Source organism: Fimicolochytrium jonesii, assembly GCF_025526975.1.
Source record: "Fimicolochytrium jonesii strain JEL569 chromosome Unknown EV422scaffold_4, whole genome shotgun sequence".
Classification (NCBI taxonomy): domain Eukaryota; kingdom Fungi; phylum Chytridiomycota; class Chytridiomycetes; order Spizellomycetales; family Powellomycetaceae; genus Fimicolochytrium; species Fimicolochytrium jonesii.
Window position 1 is genome coordinate 1,396,445 of NW_026515671.1, and position 16,769 is coordinate 1,413,213.

The 16,769-nt window shown below is 53.3% G+C and overlaps 8 protein-coding genes across 8 annotated transcripts; 3 read left to right on the forward strand and 5 right to left on the reverse strand.

Moving 5' to 3' along the window:
* Nucleotides 1–356: 356 nt before the first annotated feature.
* On the forward strand, nucleotides 357–1,186 carry EV422DRAFT_565142 (uncharacterized protein; the record flags this gene model as incomplete). The annotated part of the gene is made up of 4 exons (XM_053072271.1): nucleotides 357–476; nucleotides 551–592; nucleotides 664–804; nucleotides 869–1,186. The coding sequence occupies 4 exons, from the start codon at nucleotides 357–359 to the stop codon at nucleotides 1,184–1,186; spliced, it is 621 nt and encodes a 206-aa protein (XP_052928337.1).
* Nucleotides 1,187–1,319: 133 nt separating this feature from the next.
* On the reverse strand, nucleotides 1,320–2,827 carry EV422DRAFT_493276 (chaperonin 10-like protein; the record flags this gene model as incomplete). Its single annotated transcript, XM_053067663.1, has 4 exons — nucleotides 1,320–1,532; nucleotides 1,606–1,800; nucleotides 1,886–2,532; nucleotides 2,617–2,827. The coding sequence occupies 4 exons, from the start codon at nucleotides 2,825–2,827 to the stop codon at nucleotides 1,320–1,322; spliced, it is 1,266 nt and encodes a 421-aa protein (XP_052928338.1).
* Nucleotides 2,828–4,195: 1,368 nt separating this feature from the next.
* On the forward strand, nucleotides 4,196–5,740 carry EV422DRAFT_321065 (uncharacterized protein). Its single transcript, XM_053066280.1, has one exon. It carries the CDS (start codon nucleotides 4,387–4,389, stop codon nucleotides 5,536–5,538), a length of 1,152 nt encoding a protein of 383 aa, XP_052928339.1. The 5' UTR covers nucleotides 4,196–4,386; the 3' UTR covers nucleotides 5,539–5,740.
* A 202-nt stretch (nucleotides 5,741–5,942) lies between these two features.
* On the reverse strand, nucleotides 5,943–7,362 carry EV422DRAFT_565145 (MRG-domain-containing protein; the record flags this gene model as incomplete). Its single annotated transcript, XM_053072272.1, has 7 exons — nucleotides 5,943–5,994; nucleotides 6,077–6,161; nucleotides 6,242–6,375; nucleotides 6,436–6,560; nucleotides 6,636–6,746; nucleotides 6,854–7,227; nucleotides 7,326–7,362. 7 exons carry the CDS (start codon nucleotides 7,360–7,362, stop codon nucleotides 5,943–5,945), a joined length of 918 nt encoding a protein of 305 aa, XP_052928340.1.
* Nucleotides 7,363–8,181: 819 nt separating this feature from the next.
* Nucleotides 8,182–10,263, reverse strand: EV422DRAFT_321116 (uncharacterized protein). The gene is made up of 3 exons (XM_053066281.1): nucleotides 9,812–10,263; nucleotides 9,699–9,746; nucleotides 8,182–9,616 (listed from the first exon to the last, which is right to left on the reverse strand). The coding sequence occupies exons 1-3, from the start codon at nucleotides 9,993–9,995 to the stop codon at nucleotides 8,319–8,321; spliced, it is 1,530 nt and encodes a 509-aa protein (XP_052928341.1). The 5' UTR covers nucleotides 9,996–10,263; the 3' UTR covers nucleotides 8,182–8,318.
* A 1,164-nt stretch (nucleotides 10,264–11,427) lies between these two features.
* EV422DRAFT_321314 (uncharacterized protein) lies at nucleotides 11,428–12,251 on the reverse strand. The gene is made up of 2 exons (XM_053066282.1): nucleotides 11,835–12,251; nucleotides 11,428–11,745 (listed from the first exon to the last, which is right to left on the reverse strand). The coding sequence occupies exons 1-2, from the start codon at nucleotides 12,043–12,045 to the stop codon at nucleotides 11,504–11,506; spliced, it is 453 nt and encodes a 150-aa protein (XP_052928342.1). The 5' UTR covers nucleotides 12,046–12,251; the 3' UTR covers nucleotides 11,428–11,503.
* On the forward strand, nucleotides 12,070–13,483 carry EV422DRAFT_565147 (HCNGP-like protein-domain-containing protein; the record flags this gene model as incomplete). Its single annotated transcript, XM_053072273.1, has 6 exons — nucleotides 12,070–12,168; nucleotides 12,234–12,246; nucleotides 12,416–12,792; nucleotides 12,872–13,073; nucleotides 13,146–13,337; nucleotides 13,413–13,483. The coding sequence occupies 6 exons, from the start codon at nucleotides 12,070–12,072 to the stop codon at nucleotides 13,481–13,483; spliced, it is 954 nt and encodes a 317-aa protein (XP_052928343.1).
* A 268-nt stretch (nucleotides 13,484–13,751) lies between these two features.
* On the reverse strand, nucleotides 13,752–16,721 carry EV422DRAFT_520172 (uncharacterized protein). Its single transcript, XM_053069659.1, has 12 exons — nucleotides 16,454–16,721; nucleotides 16,272–16,345; nucleotides 16,049–16,205; nucleotides 15,794–15,986; nucleotides 15,647–15,727; nucleotides 15,180–15,580; nucleotides 14,921–15,108; nucleotides 14,779–14,850; nucleotides 14,593–14,712; nucleotides 14,437–14,522; nucleotides 13,994–14,335; nucleotides 13,752–13,931 (listed from the first exon to the last, which is right to left on the reverse strand). The coding sequence occupies exons 1-12, from the start codon at nucleotides 16,674–16,676 to the stop codon at nucleotides 13,799–13,801; spliced, it is 2,070 nt and encodes a 689-aa protein (XP_052928344.1). The 5' UTR covers nucleotides 16,677–16,721; the 3' UTR covers nucleotides 13,752–13,798.
* Nucleotides 16,722–16,769: the final 48 nt, after the last annotated feature.

Consider the following 16,769-nt stretch of genomic DNA (forward strand, 5'->3'; position numbering starts at 1 on the left):
AAGAACCGCCGGACAGAAAAACTACCCGTTTCCGAGTACATGGCCAGACATTCGACATGAATCTCGTCAAAAGCTCGTGACTTCCTATTCACAGATAAGATGTGACTGACCCGGTCCACGTCCCTGGGCGGAGTGTCTTGTTCCTCTGAGAGGCAAAGATCCGCGCCCTCCGCGATTGATAAAATATGGAAATCTCGCCCGCGTACAAGGCGTTCTGCCCCACGAATATGCTCGCGCGCTGCATATATAAACGGCCTTTCCTCCCATGGGGAAAGGCCTTCACATCCTACATACCCCACATACACCGCACATATCCTCGTCCATCGCCACCTCGATATATTCAGTGTCGCAAAATAATGATTTCCGCAACTTGCCCGCCCGCGAAAGTCAGTGCTAAACCTGTACCTGCGTCCGGTCCGCCGCGGCCGATCTTTTGCTATGGGACGTTGATGGCGCCGCAGGTTTATGGGACTGTGGTAAGCTTTTAGGATGCGTCAGCGCGGGATTCGACTTGAGACCAGTTGTTGATGATACCTCTCGTTCTGTATAGATGGGAAAGCCACAGCCTATTGGGAGGAGCGCTGTTCTGAAGGTAAGGGTCCATCGGACGTTCTGATGCATGGTATGGCGAACATTTTGACTCACGATATTCGGTTATTGCAGGGTTTCCGACGAGTGAAAGTCATTGATGCAACATACCCGGCCATGTTTCGCGTCGATCACCCATCGGCAGAAGTCCGAGGAGTCCTCGTACCTGTAGAATCGCACGACGATCTGCGGTTGCTGGATGCTTTTGAGACTGATGTGAGTAGTAGCCGGTAAATGCATCTTCTTCCTTGTCGGGTCCTAATCCATGGCATTGGCATAGGACTACGAACGCACGACCGTCACGGTCACCATAACGAACGACAACGGCCAAGAAGTGAAAACCGAAGCGGACACATACTTATGGGCCGCCCCCGAGAGCCTCCTCCTACCAGACGAGCCATGGTCCTACGAGGACTTCCTCCGTGACCGGATGGACGAGTGGATGAGCAACGAGGAGGTGTTCTATGGAAACACCGGCACGCCGCCCATCTCCGTTGACCATCCCCACGGCGAGCATATAGTCCTTGCGGCGAAGGAGTTGGATCGGATACGCCAGGAACGGAAAGCCGCTGCCGACTCTTCTTCGGGTAGACATTAGATCTCATAGAACGGGCTGGGGTTCCTGGCCAAAATGGTAGTGGTATTATTACGAGCTTATTACTTGATATGTACATATGAAATGATGGAAAAACGGGACTCCTTCGGATTCTTTAAGAATCGAGTTTCCAGATCTACGCCTTCAATCCGGGCTTGAGGAGTACCTTGATGACGTTGTCCGTCTTGTCGTTGAATGTCCGGAACCCTTCTGGTGCTTGCTCGAGCGGCAGGCGGTGGGTGATGATGAAGGTGGGGTCGACGCCGCACTTGAGGCCTTCACGGAACCGGCGGAGAAGGTCTTTCCAGTACTTTTGGGTTAGGACTTGGCCGCCGCGGACGGTGATGTGCTGAGGGAGAGGAAAGAGGAAGGTATTAAGATAAGCAATTGTCCGAAGCAGCCAGTTAGCAACTTAATCTCACCTTCTCCATCATGGCGCCGATTGGGAAGTGGTTGGCATATCCGAAGTAGTCCCCCATGATGGTGACGTGGCCGCCCTTCTTCACGAGGGTGATGGCCTCAACAACGGTGTCGATGGCGTCGGTCTCGAGCTTTAGAGTGGTTTCAATGGCGTGCAACCAGCTCTTGGCGTAGCGGAAGCCAGCCACCTCAATAGCCTACATCACCATACAAGAACGTGTGAGCGAGCGAACCTCTGAGTAGGTCACATCTAAATAGATGAGCGAGACACGGTATACTTACGCAGTCCACACCGCCGGGGCACAACTTCTGCACCTCCTGGATCACGTTAACCTCCTTGAAGTTCAACGTAGTGATGCCCAAAACCTTCTGCGCGGTCTCCAGCCTGTGGGGGACGTAGTCGATACCAATGATCGTCTTGGCGCCACGCTCCTTCGCCCACATGGCGGTCAAGAGACCGACGGGGCCCAATCCCCAGATGGCGACAGTGTCGCCTTCCTTCAGCTCGCTCAACTCGTTCGCGTGCCACGATGTGCAGGCGATGTCGGAGAGGAGAACGGCGGCGTCGTCGGAGATGTCTTCGGGGAGGAGGAGGAGGTTGTGGTCGGCGAAGGGCACTCGGAGGTATTCCGCTTGACCGCCCCAGTACCCGCCAGTCAGGTGCGTATAACCGTAAGCTCCGCAGAGACGAGCACCGTAGAGTTTGTCCATAGCGCCACTAGGGTTGGTTGTATCACAGCAAGACCAGAGCCCCTTTTTGCAGAACTCGCATTCACCGCATCCGATGGGTCCGGCGACACAGACTCGCTGGCCGACTTGGAACTTGGTGACCTGATCACCGACAGATTCGATGATGCCGACCATCTCGTGACCGAGAATGTCGCCCTTGGCCATGCCGGGGTTCATGGCGCCGGTGTACATGTGGAGATCTACAAGTCGCGAAGAGGCAGAAATGATCAGAATGATTCCGCACAGGCACCGCAAATGAATGAGTGCACACATCGCCTACTCACCACTTCCACAGATAGCAGCCGTGGTAATCTTGACGATAACATCGCGCTGGTCGGTGACCAGAGGCTTTGGCACATCAACCATCTTCATCGTTTTCGACGTTTGGAAAGCACATGCGCGCATGGTCTCCGTCTCGGACTTCTTGGATGCGATGGGAGTGGATGTGGGCAGGAGGCCGCCAACACGGTCCGCGAGGGACTTGTTGCCTTCCATGTGCTCGACGTTGGCCGCGGACGTTTCGACTGAGGGTGCCATTATGATTTGTTGGTTGATGAAGTGGGATGAAGAGGTAGAGGTAATTCACTTTCAATTTGGGTATGACTCTGAAGTTCAGGATCGCTGGACAGTTCAAGATGTTTGTGAGTTCAGGTTCGAGGAGCTGCTACCCTCTTTTATACACATTTCTCGCAACCATTCCGGCGTAGCCATCACTGTCCACAGCGTCACCGCCGTCGACGACCGGCGCCGGGCGCAAGGTGGACGGCGGCGGCGGCTGTCATCAAAAGGCCGCAAGCTCATGTCAACCTTAAATTTCTTGGGAATCCGCTCTCGGAAAAAGCCTGGAGGAGCGCCTGTGGCTTGCAGGCGATGTCCGAGAAGAGCCCTTTCGTCACACTCGCGCGAGCACGCGTCAAAAAGTTGTCAAGGTTCTGTCTGCTTGTGACGTCTTCGCGTTTGCCCTCACAAAAACTCGCTTGCTCATCAACGAAGGAGCTTGGAAAGTATACTGTACATCGGTACTATGACCCGGTATTCCAGAGCTGGTGCTGAGAACAATTTCAGGCTTGATACTGGACTCAAGCCGAGTTGTCTGCATTACGAGATGCACCTTCGAGCGCAGTCACTTCGACTATTCCACGCCAACAATGTCCAGGACGAGCCATCCGCAAGCCATTGACAAATCCCAGGTGCCCTTCCGTATCTTCACCCTCAAGCACGGCGGAGATAGTCATATCGAGGATTTTTGCACAAAGATGACCGCGGGTTTGAGAGCATGTTAAGGTGTAGCTGGAAAGCGTTTGAGCAAAGAATCTAATAAACCCGCTGCGGAGCTCACGTGATGTAACCATTTATTGGTTTTTGTTGCTTCTCTGACGTCACGATTGCCACAACTTCCGACATGTTCCCGTTCAACTTCTCGAAACTCTAGGCTTTGGGAGCCACCTCCTTCTCCTGTGCGGTGAAGTTTTATGCTCTTTCGGTCGCCGCTTGGAGCCTACCTACGTAATAGCCGTTGCAACTGTTCGGCAAGGCGGACAACTCCAACCACCCGTGAGAACCTTTTAGAATGTCAACCGCCCGTCAAAAATGAGCTGGAGATGCCATCCATTTGTCAGGTTAGATATAGAGGTACTCTGCAGACTTCGCACTACCGTTGTGCGTTCGCATGAGGCCTGAGGGGGGGTCAAAACATATGGGGCTTGCCTGCTCCGCGGCTTCCAAGCGTCCGAGTTCCAAGCGCTGTGGTTACGCAGCGGAGACGCAGTGGGGGAACGCGAGGCTTACGCGGAGACTGCCGGAAGGTCACTCGCAACCTCCTCGGAGCTCATAGCCTCCCCACCTGGCTTCTCAGCAAAGACAGGGCCTCGGAACAACCTCTCATACATAGATGGAGGGAACAGTAAAGGCAGGATACTAGACGTTTTGTAAACTACCTTATTACAGCGGCGCGCCCTGCACCAGGATCTTGCCATTTCAGACTTCTCGACGATTCCCCGGCCGACAGCATTGGTAGACGAACACAAGGATAGGGCGAATTCAGCGACCTGAACATGTCCAACTTACTGAGACCAGCAACGCCTACGCAGGCGGAAAGGAGGGCGGTGTCCGCTCCTAGCTCTCCCACGAGCCCTGTAGCAAGTCCAGCACTTTCCCACGCTTCGACCGACCCGAAGGTGGGCCTTCGGCGGAGTCATTCCCATGGCGGCAAGTCGAGAAACGAAAGCATTTCCACCCGATCCAACTCCTCTCTGGCACCACCATCGAGTATCGCAGACTCCGCAGTAGACCTCTCAGGAAGTTCTGGGCACTATCGTCGCCGTCGCTCGTTCCGCCTTGTGGAGAAGATAACTCAGAAACTGAAAGAGAAGTTTTCCCACCACCCAGCGGACCCAACTGTCGAGCCGGAACATGCAGAACGAGATCCGGAAACAGGTCGACGTCTTTTCCATTTCGGCCATCACCGTACTCGCTCGCATACACCCGATATCAGTGCCGGAAAACTGCGTAGAAGGAGCGCAGATGCCCTCGGAGCCCGAAACAGCAGGGGCATCCTTCTCCCTGATGCCCTACCCGTCGCGTCCCCGTCCACCACCTCAATTTCAACTTACATGCCCCCATCATCGTACGAAAGCGACAGGTCCTCAAAGCGACCCGTATTAGGCCGGCGGCGAAGTTCAGCGGGGATCATTACCATCCCGTCCACGGAATCGTTCCCATCAGGAATGGAAGCGTCGTATCACAACAACGGGTCGACCGTGGATATGATGGAGCTTATCGAGTCCTATGGTCGTCCGCCATCCACTTTGTTCCTCCTGCCTCCGCCCCCGCACCGTGATCAACAGGTCCCCACCGAACTTCAAGAGAGTCCGCTTGCACAGAGTGCTTCGGAAGAGGAAGAGGACGACGACGTTGTTGGTCCCCTCTCCTCTCGCTTCCAAAAAGTCAGTCTGCACAATAGACCTGCCCAACCACTGATGACCCCTTTGGTCACATCGGAAATCAACCCGTTCGACTGTCGCTTCCAAAAAGTCAGCTTGCACGATAAGCCTGCCCAACCACTCATGACCCCGCTGGTCACATCGGACATCAACCCGTTCGACAGCACGTTGTCGGTGAATCGAATCGTGGAGAGGAGCCCCAGTTCCATCGTGAACTTTGACCAACTGGTCTTTGATGCGGGAAAACCACTAGCTTCCCACTAGATGATGGACATGGCTTTAGACATGGACACTACCAATATAGAAGTCTTGGGGCTCACCCAACGGCGTACAATTTTTTCTCTTCAGCCTCTCTGATGTAAACCTCTCAGACATTTTCATTCCCATACATTTGGCGTAAGGAAAGTCTCGGCGTGTGCTTAGACCGATATTTCTCTGTACATATTCATTTCTCTGCAAATAGACCTTCAATACCACAACTCCATATGAATCGTACACACCGATCCACCATAGCAAATTAGAATGGACAATGTTCATGTCCATATACACATCTCAAAGACATCCCAAAGATATCGGGTCATTATCAGCATTAGGGGTATATATCGAAGAGATGATTTTCTTTCAAAACTCGAATGTTCCTGTGCCCCACCCGGCACGGCTCGAAGATATCAGTTCCCGTAGTCGGCGGTGAGATACTGATCTCGCCTTTCGTTGATGAATCTGCGACAAATCACCAATTGTCAACACTCCCTCGCCCGCCCAGTATCCGCCACGACTCTGACGCCATAAAAGCGGCACTCACAATAGTATATCATTAAAGTGCTGCTGAAACATCTCCGCGGTATCCTTGTCGGCTCCCACTCGTGCAACGAGGGAGGGTAATCGCACTACCGCAAAACAAAACAATTGCGTAAATCACCTACCCATCCATTTCCATTCCGTCGGCGACTCCCCAAATGCGACTCACCAAACAATCTAAGCAAATGCTCCGCGCCATAAATATCACACGCAGCCTTGCCTTCTAAGGACTTCTTGACGTGGGCGTTGTATTGCGCGCGTTCGGAGCGGTAGAGGAGGATGTTCTTCAGGCCTGTGTTGAAGCTGAGAGGGATTCATGGTGAGGCCAATCACTAGAGTGCGTGCATGTGTGAGAACGCTTACTAAAGTTTGAGCCCTTGCAGCACACTCCGCAGCTCGTCCATCGATGTATCCCCGGATTCGGAGGAGTAGTTCTCGTAATCTTCGAGGATTTGGGTTACGCTTGGGTCTCGTGGTAGGGTAAGTAACTGGAAGAGAGGCCACGGCGACGTGAATTGAACGCCCTTTCCTAATGAAGCGGGCCCCCCTCTTGACGCAATTACCGAGTGGTCTTTCGCAACGTGCTGATACTCGTCCCGCAAGTGCTCCTTCAGGTGTCGCGGCATGTCCAGCTTGAGATACGGTGCGTCGTGGGATAGATCTTCGTCCGGTGACTGATCCGCAAAAGGAAGCAAGCAAGCGAGAAACGTCGTAAGCTTCGCTTGTCCCACAACTCTTCCATGCATTTCTCTTGCTCCCCACCAGTTTCCGCCAACCATACCTTCAAAATCGAATCCCTCCTCCTCTTCCTCGCACTCTCCATCCCGCCCACCGCGGACCCCGCCGAGCCCTTCCTCACCCCACCCTCCACCTCGGGTGCAATACTCTGCCTTCGCCGTCCTGGCCTCGTCCCTGTGCCCGTCGGCGCCAGCGTCTTCTGCAACTCCTTCTGTTTCGCCAGATTTGTCTTATTCCACTCCAACGTCCGTGACGCGGGCACCCAGTCGTCCCATGATTTGTTCCACCCGACGAAATGGACTTTGTAGTGCGGGCCGCTGGAGTCGGGGTTCTTGGGGTCTGAGGACTCCCAGTAGGCAGCGTTCAGGACCCGGGCTTCGTAGAGGAGGGGCCCGTGGTAGCATAGGATGATGTCGTCTGTGGTGTGAGATGTCCATAGACGATGTTGTTAGTGATCTGCGATCCCCCGATCGACCAGCTAGGGAACGCAGTCGAAAGCGGAAATGCGAAGATACCCTTTGCGTAAACGAGCCGTCGATCCCGCTCAGCCATCGATCACAAGAAATCTATATTCAGCGCATACGTCGTGCCAGAGTTCCAGGATAACTCCTCCCTTGACAAGACGGTGGGTGCCCTTTCCTTTCGTCCTTGCGTCTGCAAGTCGGCCACGGCGACGCGATGTATCCAAGATGAGGTCACGATGAGGGTATCGTCAATCGTACGGTTGCTGCAGGGAAGTCCTGGTAGTCTAATATTTTCTGCGGGAATTATTGGCAGTGCGCGCTCGGGCACGGGACGCTGTAGCGATGCAGCGGCGGTCTCGAAAGGTGTTCTGCAATGCTCAAGACCGCAATTGCAAGGTTTCAAAAGTCAGCTGGACCCTGAAGTGAGAAAAAACGCGGGAATATGTGATCGGCAAGTCCACTGCAGAACACGAATTCCAACACCCTCAGTGGACCCGATCCTATATGCCCAGAGGGAAGTTGCATATCAAAAAATCTCGTACGTATGTATTCAGCACGATTATCAAGAGCAGGGATCATCGAACTAAGCAGGGCAGGGATGTAGTGCAACAAACAAGAGAAAGGAGGGCTGGGCATATACATCAAATACCACATGCTAAAAGCGACATAAGTATAGGTCAAAGATCGTAGCAAAAACTTCCGCGCGCGAACGGGGTAGTGGGTGACGCTGCTACAATCCAGCTTCGGGGTTGGGCGGTAATACCTTGACCCCCGCCTTCTGCCGCAACTACCAAGTGAAAAGAAAGTGGGGTCTGTCAGGGTACTGCGTCTGAAGATGGATCAGTGGCAGAGACAGGGGAGACCTACCATGTACATTCTCTTCTTTTCCTTGGCCACAAGTAAGAGATCCATGACCTCTTCTTTGCTGCCCCGTTCGCAAGCCTGAAGGACTTGGTCTTGGAGGTCGCGGAATTCTGTACATTGGGCTTTTGTCTGGGAAAGGCGCGAGGCGGTTAGTAGCCCATAGAGGTGATTTTTGATAATTCAATGAGAACATACTTTGAACAACTCGCACAGATCGTCTATCGTCTCCGCATCCTGCACACAGTCCTTGGTCTTCTCCCACTGATCGGGATCTATCACGCACTTGACATCGGATCCCTTCGTTTCGTTTTGCTCGAAGAGATCGCCTGCCTGCCATGGTGGCGTGTAATATTGCGCAGACATCTGCGCTGATGACGGTGAGTGGGTTGACTGGACGGATTGAGGGGAGAAAGGTTGCTGTGCGAGTGCTGCTTGCGGGGAGAATTGCATCGTGGACGTCATGCCCATTTGCGGTCCTCGTGGTTGCTGGAATGGGATCTGCGTTTGTGCTTGCATCTGCAATGGCACTGTTGTTCCGACATTCTGTTGCTGTGGTTGCTGTCGTTGTGGTACTGTCGCCGGTCGTGTGACCCCGGTGAGGTTCAAGAACTCATCGAAATCGGCATCTGCTAGATTGTTGTCGGTAGTGAACGGGTTTGTGAAATTCGCGGTGAACGGCTGTTGTCCCCGGACGCCTTGGTATGGCTGCGTATACGCGGGCGCTGTTGACATCGAATATTGCGGTGCAAACTGTGCAGTCGAGCCATATGGCTGTGTTGCTGGCAGATCATCGACAAAAGAGAACTGTGTTAGCGGCAACCCCGCAATGATACTGTCAAGATCACTGAAATCTTGGGCCGATTGGCTTTCCAGATCCGACGTCATTGACAGTGTGGAGCTATGAATGTCGTCGAAGAGAGCATAATTGGTGTTGTTATCGTCCCTTATCAGGGGTGTCTCGAGCGTCTTCACCGAGAACGGCGACGTATCCAGTTGCGAACCATCGTCCAAGTTAACGAGCGAAGTTGGGGAAATAGGCATTCCAGCCGACGACGCTGTGGCCGTGCTTGCTGGAGCCATTGCTGATAGAAAATCGTAATTGTTGAAATCGTAATTTACTCCACTGTTGATTTCTGGCGCTTCATTCGGCTTCGTGTTCGAGCTTTGGGTGATGTCACTGCCTGGGATGTCGAATGTAAACGACATTTGACGTAACGCCCGGTTCTCGCTTTCTAGCTCCGAAATTTTTTGCCTCAGGCGAGTGTTTTCTCCCACCAGAACTCCGCCTTCGATCTTCCCTTGCGCATCTTCCAATTGCGCCAACCGCTCCTCTAGCTCTTTGACATATCGCTCCTTTCTCTCACGAAATGCACGTTGGGCTGCTCGATTTTGCGCTGTCCGTTTGTTTGCTGGCTCGGTTGTGGCTGGCTTACGGCCTGGCTTCTTTTTGATCTTCGTTGTGGAGCCCGCGTCAGAGTCTAAGTATGGAGGGAGACAATGAGATTTCATCCCCTAAACTTCCCCGGTGTCGCTGCAGACCGCTAGGGCATGTACGCTTACTTGATGCGCCGCGGGCCGCGGGTGAGTGCAGATTTGAGATCTGAGAGTCTACAGTGGCAATCTCGTTAGCAATTGAATGGACTCACAACTGAACACAGATGCTTCGCTCATACCTAGAGAGTCGCTAGAATTCCCATCGCCTGTTGGCAAATGTGACATGTTCTTCCTTTGTCCTCCTTCCTGGTCCGCTGCTCGCTTCTTCGAAGCGAAATTAACTCCGGTCCCGTCATATATTGACTGAAATAGGGCCGGATTCAAGTTTGTGCTTGCCACAAACGGGGCCTGTGGAGACATCATGTCTGATAATCAGCGGATAGACGGGAGGTAAGGCTGAGAGGAAATCGAGCGTTCAATTGATGGGAGGCTATGTGTTTGCTTCTCTTAGCCACACTCCGGAGAGAAAACAAGCTACTGAAGTCAATGAGTGGAGTATCGGTGTGCTAGTACTGGCGCAAGGCGGCACCGCCGACCAGAAGAACGTCGTCTCCCAGAAGTGCAGTAGGCGACGAGTGGCGAAGGGAGACGGTCCTAAGTGCGCTCACAGGACCGTAAACGCAACCTCTCTCGCTCGAAAACGAAATTTTCCCAGAAGTGGGATCGAAAGAGCGGACGGTGAACTCTGGCTGCGGCTTTGTTGCAATACCGAGAATGAGTAGAGTTACTATTCGTATTCCCCGGATCGAGGGAAGTCTGGACGTCCCGAAAGTCGATTTTACTGCAAGTGTGTAAGTTGGAGTAGGCGTCAGTGACGCACGTTGAACGTAAGTCGATGCTCAACAGTTCCGTTCCGATAATCGTCCTTTCTTCCGACGAGCGTGGCGATATGGTCGTCGTCTAGTAGACAGATGCTCGATTGCCCCTGGACGGTGTATGCCTTCCCGAGTATCTTACAGTTGGGGGGAGTGGAAGTGCAGGTGTTCTGTTCGTATTTGTGCGAAGCGTGGGAAACGAGTTGCCTTGGCCTTCGTTCCGATGGCTGGCTGGTTCATTCTTGCTCCGAGCAGAGCGAGTCACAATGTTTGTAGTAGCGAGCGGGGACGACTGGCGGAAGCGGAACGAACGGCTTGCTGATCCTCAAAACACCCTCAAACCGCTCTTTGTCTGTTTACCAGCGGCACGTCCGTTAATTACCATTTTTCCTTCGTTATGTATTCGTCAGGGCTGTATTGACAATTCGACAGGCCCCACGATTTTCCTGGCCTCCTCGGCATTTTGGGGCTCCTGCGAGTTGAGGCTCCCCCCCAAACATGGCCGAAGGCACCCCATTTTTCGCACCTTTAAACAGGGGTAGCACATACGGCAAAAGCTACTCCCCTGTAATGGAAGCCAACAGGCTGAAAGAGGCACGTTGCTGGGTTTATTTTGCCCCACGTCAACTATAGAGACGGACCTATGAGGGTATATCTGTACATGTATATGATGCTGGATATGTCACGAAGAACATCACATCGTCGGTGAAAGTCCTTCACATAACCATCCATGTCTCCCCTCATGCATGCAGGTGGGGCCCGCATCATCGTCACGCCACCCATGAGAAGCCATCACCTGCGATCCCCGACGCTCCTCTTTCCATACCAGCTCCTTTTGATCATTCCGCCAAGATCAACACGTTCATCATTCATCTCCAGTCGGCAAGCGGGGCTCCAATTGTAGTAACAGAATTTGCCCTGGCGCACTCCAATCATCCCGGATTTACTGCGGTGTTTTGATGGTCCCCACGTCCTTTGCTTGTTCAAGTCGCTGTTGTGTGTTGAATACTCCCGCCTCGTCAGATTTTAAGGGCTTCCAGAGCTGTTTGATCGAAGCTAACATCCCCGTTCAAGGCCAAATCCCGAGTCATTGCTAACGCCCACCGCCCTAGTCCAACTGGATTCTGTGTCGTTTTGTATATGTAGTTTACGCTCTTCGTAGAAACCCAGGCGGTTGGCGAGCCCTGGCAATATGAGCAGAGTAGCCAGAAATCGCAAAACGAACAATGGAACCGGGACCGCTGCGTTCTTGTTGCAGTGGGACCGTACTGCTCCGGCTACCGAAAGTGACAGACACCCTGCACCACATCTTGTAAGATTGCCAACAGTCCAGACCCCGAAGTGTTGCCTTCCAAAGCTTCGGCGAGATGCACAAGGACCAACCGACAGCCGACTAAGAGCAGACGAAGAAGCCCGCAAGGTGAGACACCGTCCCAACGAGATGGTGCAAAGCCACCAGATCTGACTTGCAGATGAACCTGAGAGAAGGGTCGCAAGTCGGTTGCAAGGGCTGAGACGCGCGCGTTCTGTCTTCCAAGTAGTCCAAGTCTGAGTCCAAGTGCGGGGCTTCCTGCAGACTTCGCCAAGTTCCTCGGCATCTCCTGCGAAGGACTAACCAAACAATGAGCAACTTATTGGGCCTAGCATATGGCGACAGTGACAGCGACACGTCTGAGCCGGATAACGGGCGGGAAAGCAACCGTCCAGCACAAGCTTCGGAGGTGCGTTTTTGGCGACCGAGTGTTCAGCTCTAGTTGGAAATTGACTGTCTTTCTCTCCACGACAGCCGAAAAAGGAAGGTAGGCACCTCGTTGTTACAGGTGAGTTCTGAACCTGTGTTTGGTATAACTTGCGTTTTCAAGCCCTTTCTAATTGCGCGCAAATTCCCCTTCCAAGAAGTCGGAGAACGAAAGCTCGAAAGCAACTCATACTATGCGGAAAACTAACTCGACACTCCTGAAAGTGCAGTTACATCGGAAGTACGAAACGGTAGATCCGGAGATGGTATCATTAGGCGGCCGCCGCCTGTAGGCGTGTCAGGTGAAAGCACCCCCGGATCGATACCAGGAAACCCGAACCAACAACATCTGAATCGGAGCACAGCCTCGTCTCGCTCTTCGCCGACGAATGAGTTCGAAGGTGCTTCGGGGTCCGGTAGAGGACCCCATAGCAGGGTTTATCTGCAGGGCACGTATAAAGAGAGGAAAGTGCACGAGGCTCAGACGGGGGATGAAACGACGAGATCGGAAACGTTGCGGGCGTTACTGAGGCCGGCTGGGTTTGTTGACGATGACGAGATGGATATTCCGTCAGAGCCGGACGGGGAGCCGAATCCCATAACCCAGGTATGCTTGCGAACCTGGCGTATCTTCTTTCGACCGCCGAATGGGCATTGTCTGATAGTCTTCTCCATCGACTGTGCAGGCGAAGATCGAGAAATGGTTGGCAATAAAGGCGTCTGGCACGCATTTCAACGACCGACTAGAGCAGACGCATGCATTCCGCAATCCTTCGATCATGAGCAAACTGATCGAGTACCTGGATCTCGATGAGCTGGGCTCCAACTATCCGAAGGATATATTCGACCCACATAGCTTCCCGAAGGAGGCATTCTTTGATCAGATTGGTGTGCGTCGTTTCCAAAAGCTGTCTCAACGCTACCGTCAATACTTATCCGGATTTCTACGCTTCTCATCAGCGCAAGCACAAGACACGCTTCAACAGCAACAACAACAATTCGCCGCATCCTCCATAGCAGGCCCCAACGCGAATCCACAGCTGGCTGCAGCGGTGGCAAAAGCCCAGCAACGCGCTATCCAGTTTGTCTCAAATGTAAATAGATCCACTCCAGCGACAGCAAACAAGCCGCTACCAACGGCATCACAAGCAGGTATGCATGCGCGTTTGGCAGATTGGCATTGTATGTCGACACGAGACCTGTCTGAAGCGAATTGTGAATTTTTAGCACCCGCTCCTGGCAAGAAGAGGTCCAAATGGGATCAGCCGGCTGATGCCGCGACTAAGAAACGAAGATAAGCGGCTGAAGTCGGTGCGCATGGGCCGAGATCTTCGGATGTGTAAATACTGTACATACGAAGAAATACACGAGTTTCCGTAGCGATCCTCAGTGTAGATGTTCAGGGTAAAGATGAGGTGGAGCGTAACACATGCGAGCTCGAAGATCGGACGATCAACCACACCGCTGCGACACATACGGAGAATAGCTTCTGTCGAAATCATCATTATACTCCCGTCCGTAAATAAAGCAACGCAGGCTCTAACGCTGCCATACTACTGAAATATGCTAATGCTGTCTACGAATTATCGGTCCATCTGTCGTCTTCTTCTCATCTAGCATACCCCTTGCGCGGCAGCCTGTGCTTGGAGTTTCCGTTTCAGAGCAATCTGCTGGTCCCAGAAATGCTCGAGCGAGCGGCGCATTTCGAACTTTTGACGTTTCGTGTTGCCGACGTCTTGTGATAACCTGCACAGATATGGTCGTTAAATGTGGAATGAGGAGATCACTGGCCACGCCTGCGATCTTACTCGTCCTTCGAAGCCTCCAACTTCCTTAACGCCAACTGCCTCTCCCCATCCGCCAGCCTCCTCTCATGCTCCTGCTTCTGCCTAACCAACGCCAACTGCTCCTGATACAGCTGTTTCGCCTTCTGCTTCTGATACAAGATCATCAAGCTCTCGCTTCGCGCCATCGGATTTGGCAGCGGGTTGCTGTCCACGTCGGCTACGGGCGCCTCGCCGGACCCGCCGCTTGCCCGGCCGGCGGCAGCTCGTTGTTGTTTGTGCCGGATCTGGTCGGCGAGGGCTTCTTGTTGGTGGGCGCGTTTGCGGAGCTTGTCGAGGTGGGCTTCGATTTCGGATTTGCGGATGCTATGACAATACGAGAGGTTTGCGTTTGGTTAGCGGAATCTGATGAGAGATTCGGCGTTGTGCCGCAGAAGAATTGGGGATAGCGTTGGTGCAAACTCAACTCTTCAATCAACTTCTGGTTCAAGACCTCGTTCTGATATTGCTGATGGAGTCGGTCATGGGCTTTCTGAATTTGCTTCGAGACCATCTACATCAAGAGAAGCCCGTCAGAGGTTTTCCTTCAATGCTCATCTGAAAAGACATGTATATCAGAGTACCTGTTCCCGCAATATGGTTGCGATCCGATGTGCCGATTCTGGCGGCTCAGCGCCTGGATCCCGGTTCTCAAAGATGTTATTGACGGGCAGCACCCTTGCCGCCTGTTTTTGCTGTGCAGCCTGACGATGAACCAAAATAGTCAGCTAGATCACTCGCGAGCACGAGTAAGCATCTCCCAAGCATACCATCTCAGCCGCCGTGTTCCTATTGAACTGTGCATCGCTCATCGCCCGCGCCTTCTTCGCCCATTCCAACTCCTACAATCACCGAAAAAATCGCCCCGTCAGCATCGCACACGGAAACATCTTCAACTCATCCCGACCCAACCTTAGCTCTACACAGAAAGTCCTGATCCAAATCCAACGACAACTGCAACAGCAGCCGATCCTGCTCCTTCTCCCTCCTCGCTTTACTGTGCCGCAGTTCCAGCGGAGGGATTTTGTTGGAGCGACATACGGGACAGCTGGCGTCGCTCCATTGGCGGTCGCCGGAGTGCGTGTGTGAGTGTGTTCCCACTGTCGTGTAGAATCGGGGTCAGTTCGCGCTCGGAATCCTTGCGAATCTTTCATTGCAAATGTGATCTAACCTGACTTGACCGAAAACTCCAACAACCCCTGTTTATCCAGCTTCCCAACCGCCAACAGTCTGGACCCTACCGCCTTCTCTTCCGGCGCAGGAGAAGGCGGAGCAGGCGGAGCTGTCGGAACAGGCGGAATGGGCGGCGATTCGGTTTTTTTGAGGTACCCCCGCGATATGACATGCAAGTCTTCGGGGTTCGATGGTGCGCGGGAACTGGCTGATGCTGGTCGACTTTGGACGGCGGAGGCGGGGTCGCTGGGCGGTTTAGGCACGAGGATGTCCTTGTCGGAAGATGGATCCGACTTGGGGTCGGCTTTTTGTGCTGATGTTGTTTCGGATTCTGCGGATGCTGATTGATCTTTGGCATCTGTTGATTGTGCGGGCTGTTGGGTGTCGGCGGCAGATGTGCTGTGAAGAGACGATATCAGCTTCTGCGCTCATTCCCAGCTTCAAAAGGCTGACAACATCTCTCACCTTACTCCCTGCCCCAACGCGGGCTTTCCCTCCCTCGTCTGATCGCTCCCATTCAGCTTGGTCAAAAAGTCCGCCGAAAAGCTAAAAACATCCCCAGAAGTCAGATCCCCTTCCACATCTACATGCAAACCGCTCTCCCTCCTTTACCTGAAACGAAGATTCCCCTCCTTAAACACCAGCCTCCCAATCCCGTAAAACGGCAACACCACCGTCGCCCCCCTCTTAATCACCCGAATCACTCCATGGGTGATATCTTTGATCCCCACTTCCAGCGTTTCGCGCGGGACGCCGCTGTGCAGCGCGCAGGCTGAGAAGTTGAATGGGTCGGGGGGTGGTGCGCCTGAGGTGAGAGTCCATGTTAGTCAGCGTTCCTGATGCACAGGGCTGTGATGCGATATCTACCATCTAGGGTCGATGGCGGCTGAGTCACCTGGTACCCCCGGACTTTCGCCCACCCGCGTGATGGGATGAAGTATGGAATGTACCGATGTCCGCCGGCGGGACCTTTGTTCTGAGCTTTGCGGACGTGGAATGCGCCGTAGCCTGGTAGTATTAACGACTGAAGGGGACTCGAAATGTGAGCTGTTGATAGGCATACGAAGTCATGGGACATCCGCTCTGTTACCTGTTGCCGATGACCCTTGCCAGCGAGCGCCGACTCTACAAATCCCATCAACTCTCTCCAAAGGTCCAGCAGTTCTGAATGAAAATGTATAAATACTAATCTTAGCAAACAACAACTTTCCCACGGCATCCGCCTCAAAACAGCCCCCGCCTTCAAGAAATCAAACTTCTGGAACCCCTTACCATATTCGGACAAAACCGAGAAGCGTCTCGCCTTGGGTATAACCTCACTAACGATCTGCACAATATTCTCGATCCCAAACCTGTCCATGGCGAGATACGAAAAGCCGCCCAAATGCTTCAGTGGATGCGGGCCAAGTAAAGGCCACCAAACGACGATATCCAGCTGGTACTGGAATAGCTGCAACACGATGGACTCAAGTGAAAAGCCACGAATGGGGCACATCCAAAACCCAAACCACGGATTGACAGCCTGTTTGGACTGACGTGGCGGCGTTCGAGTCGCGCTGTCGATTGTGTCCGGGGCATTTTCCGGCTT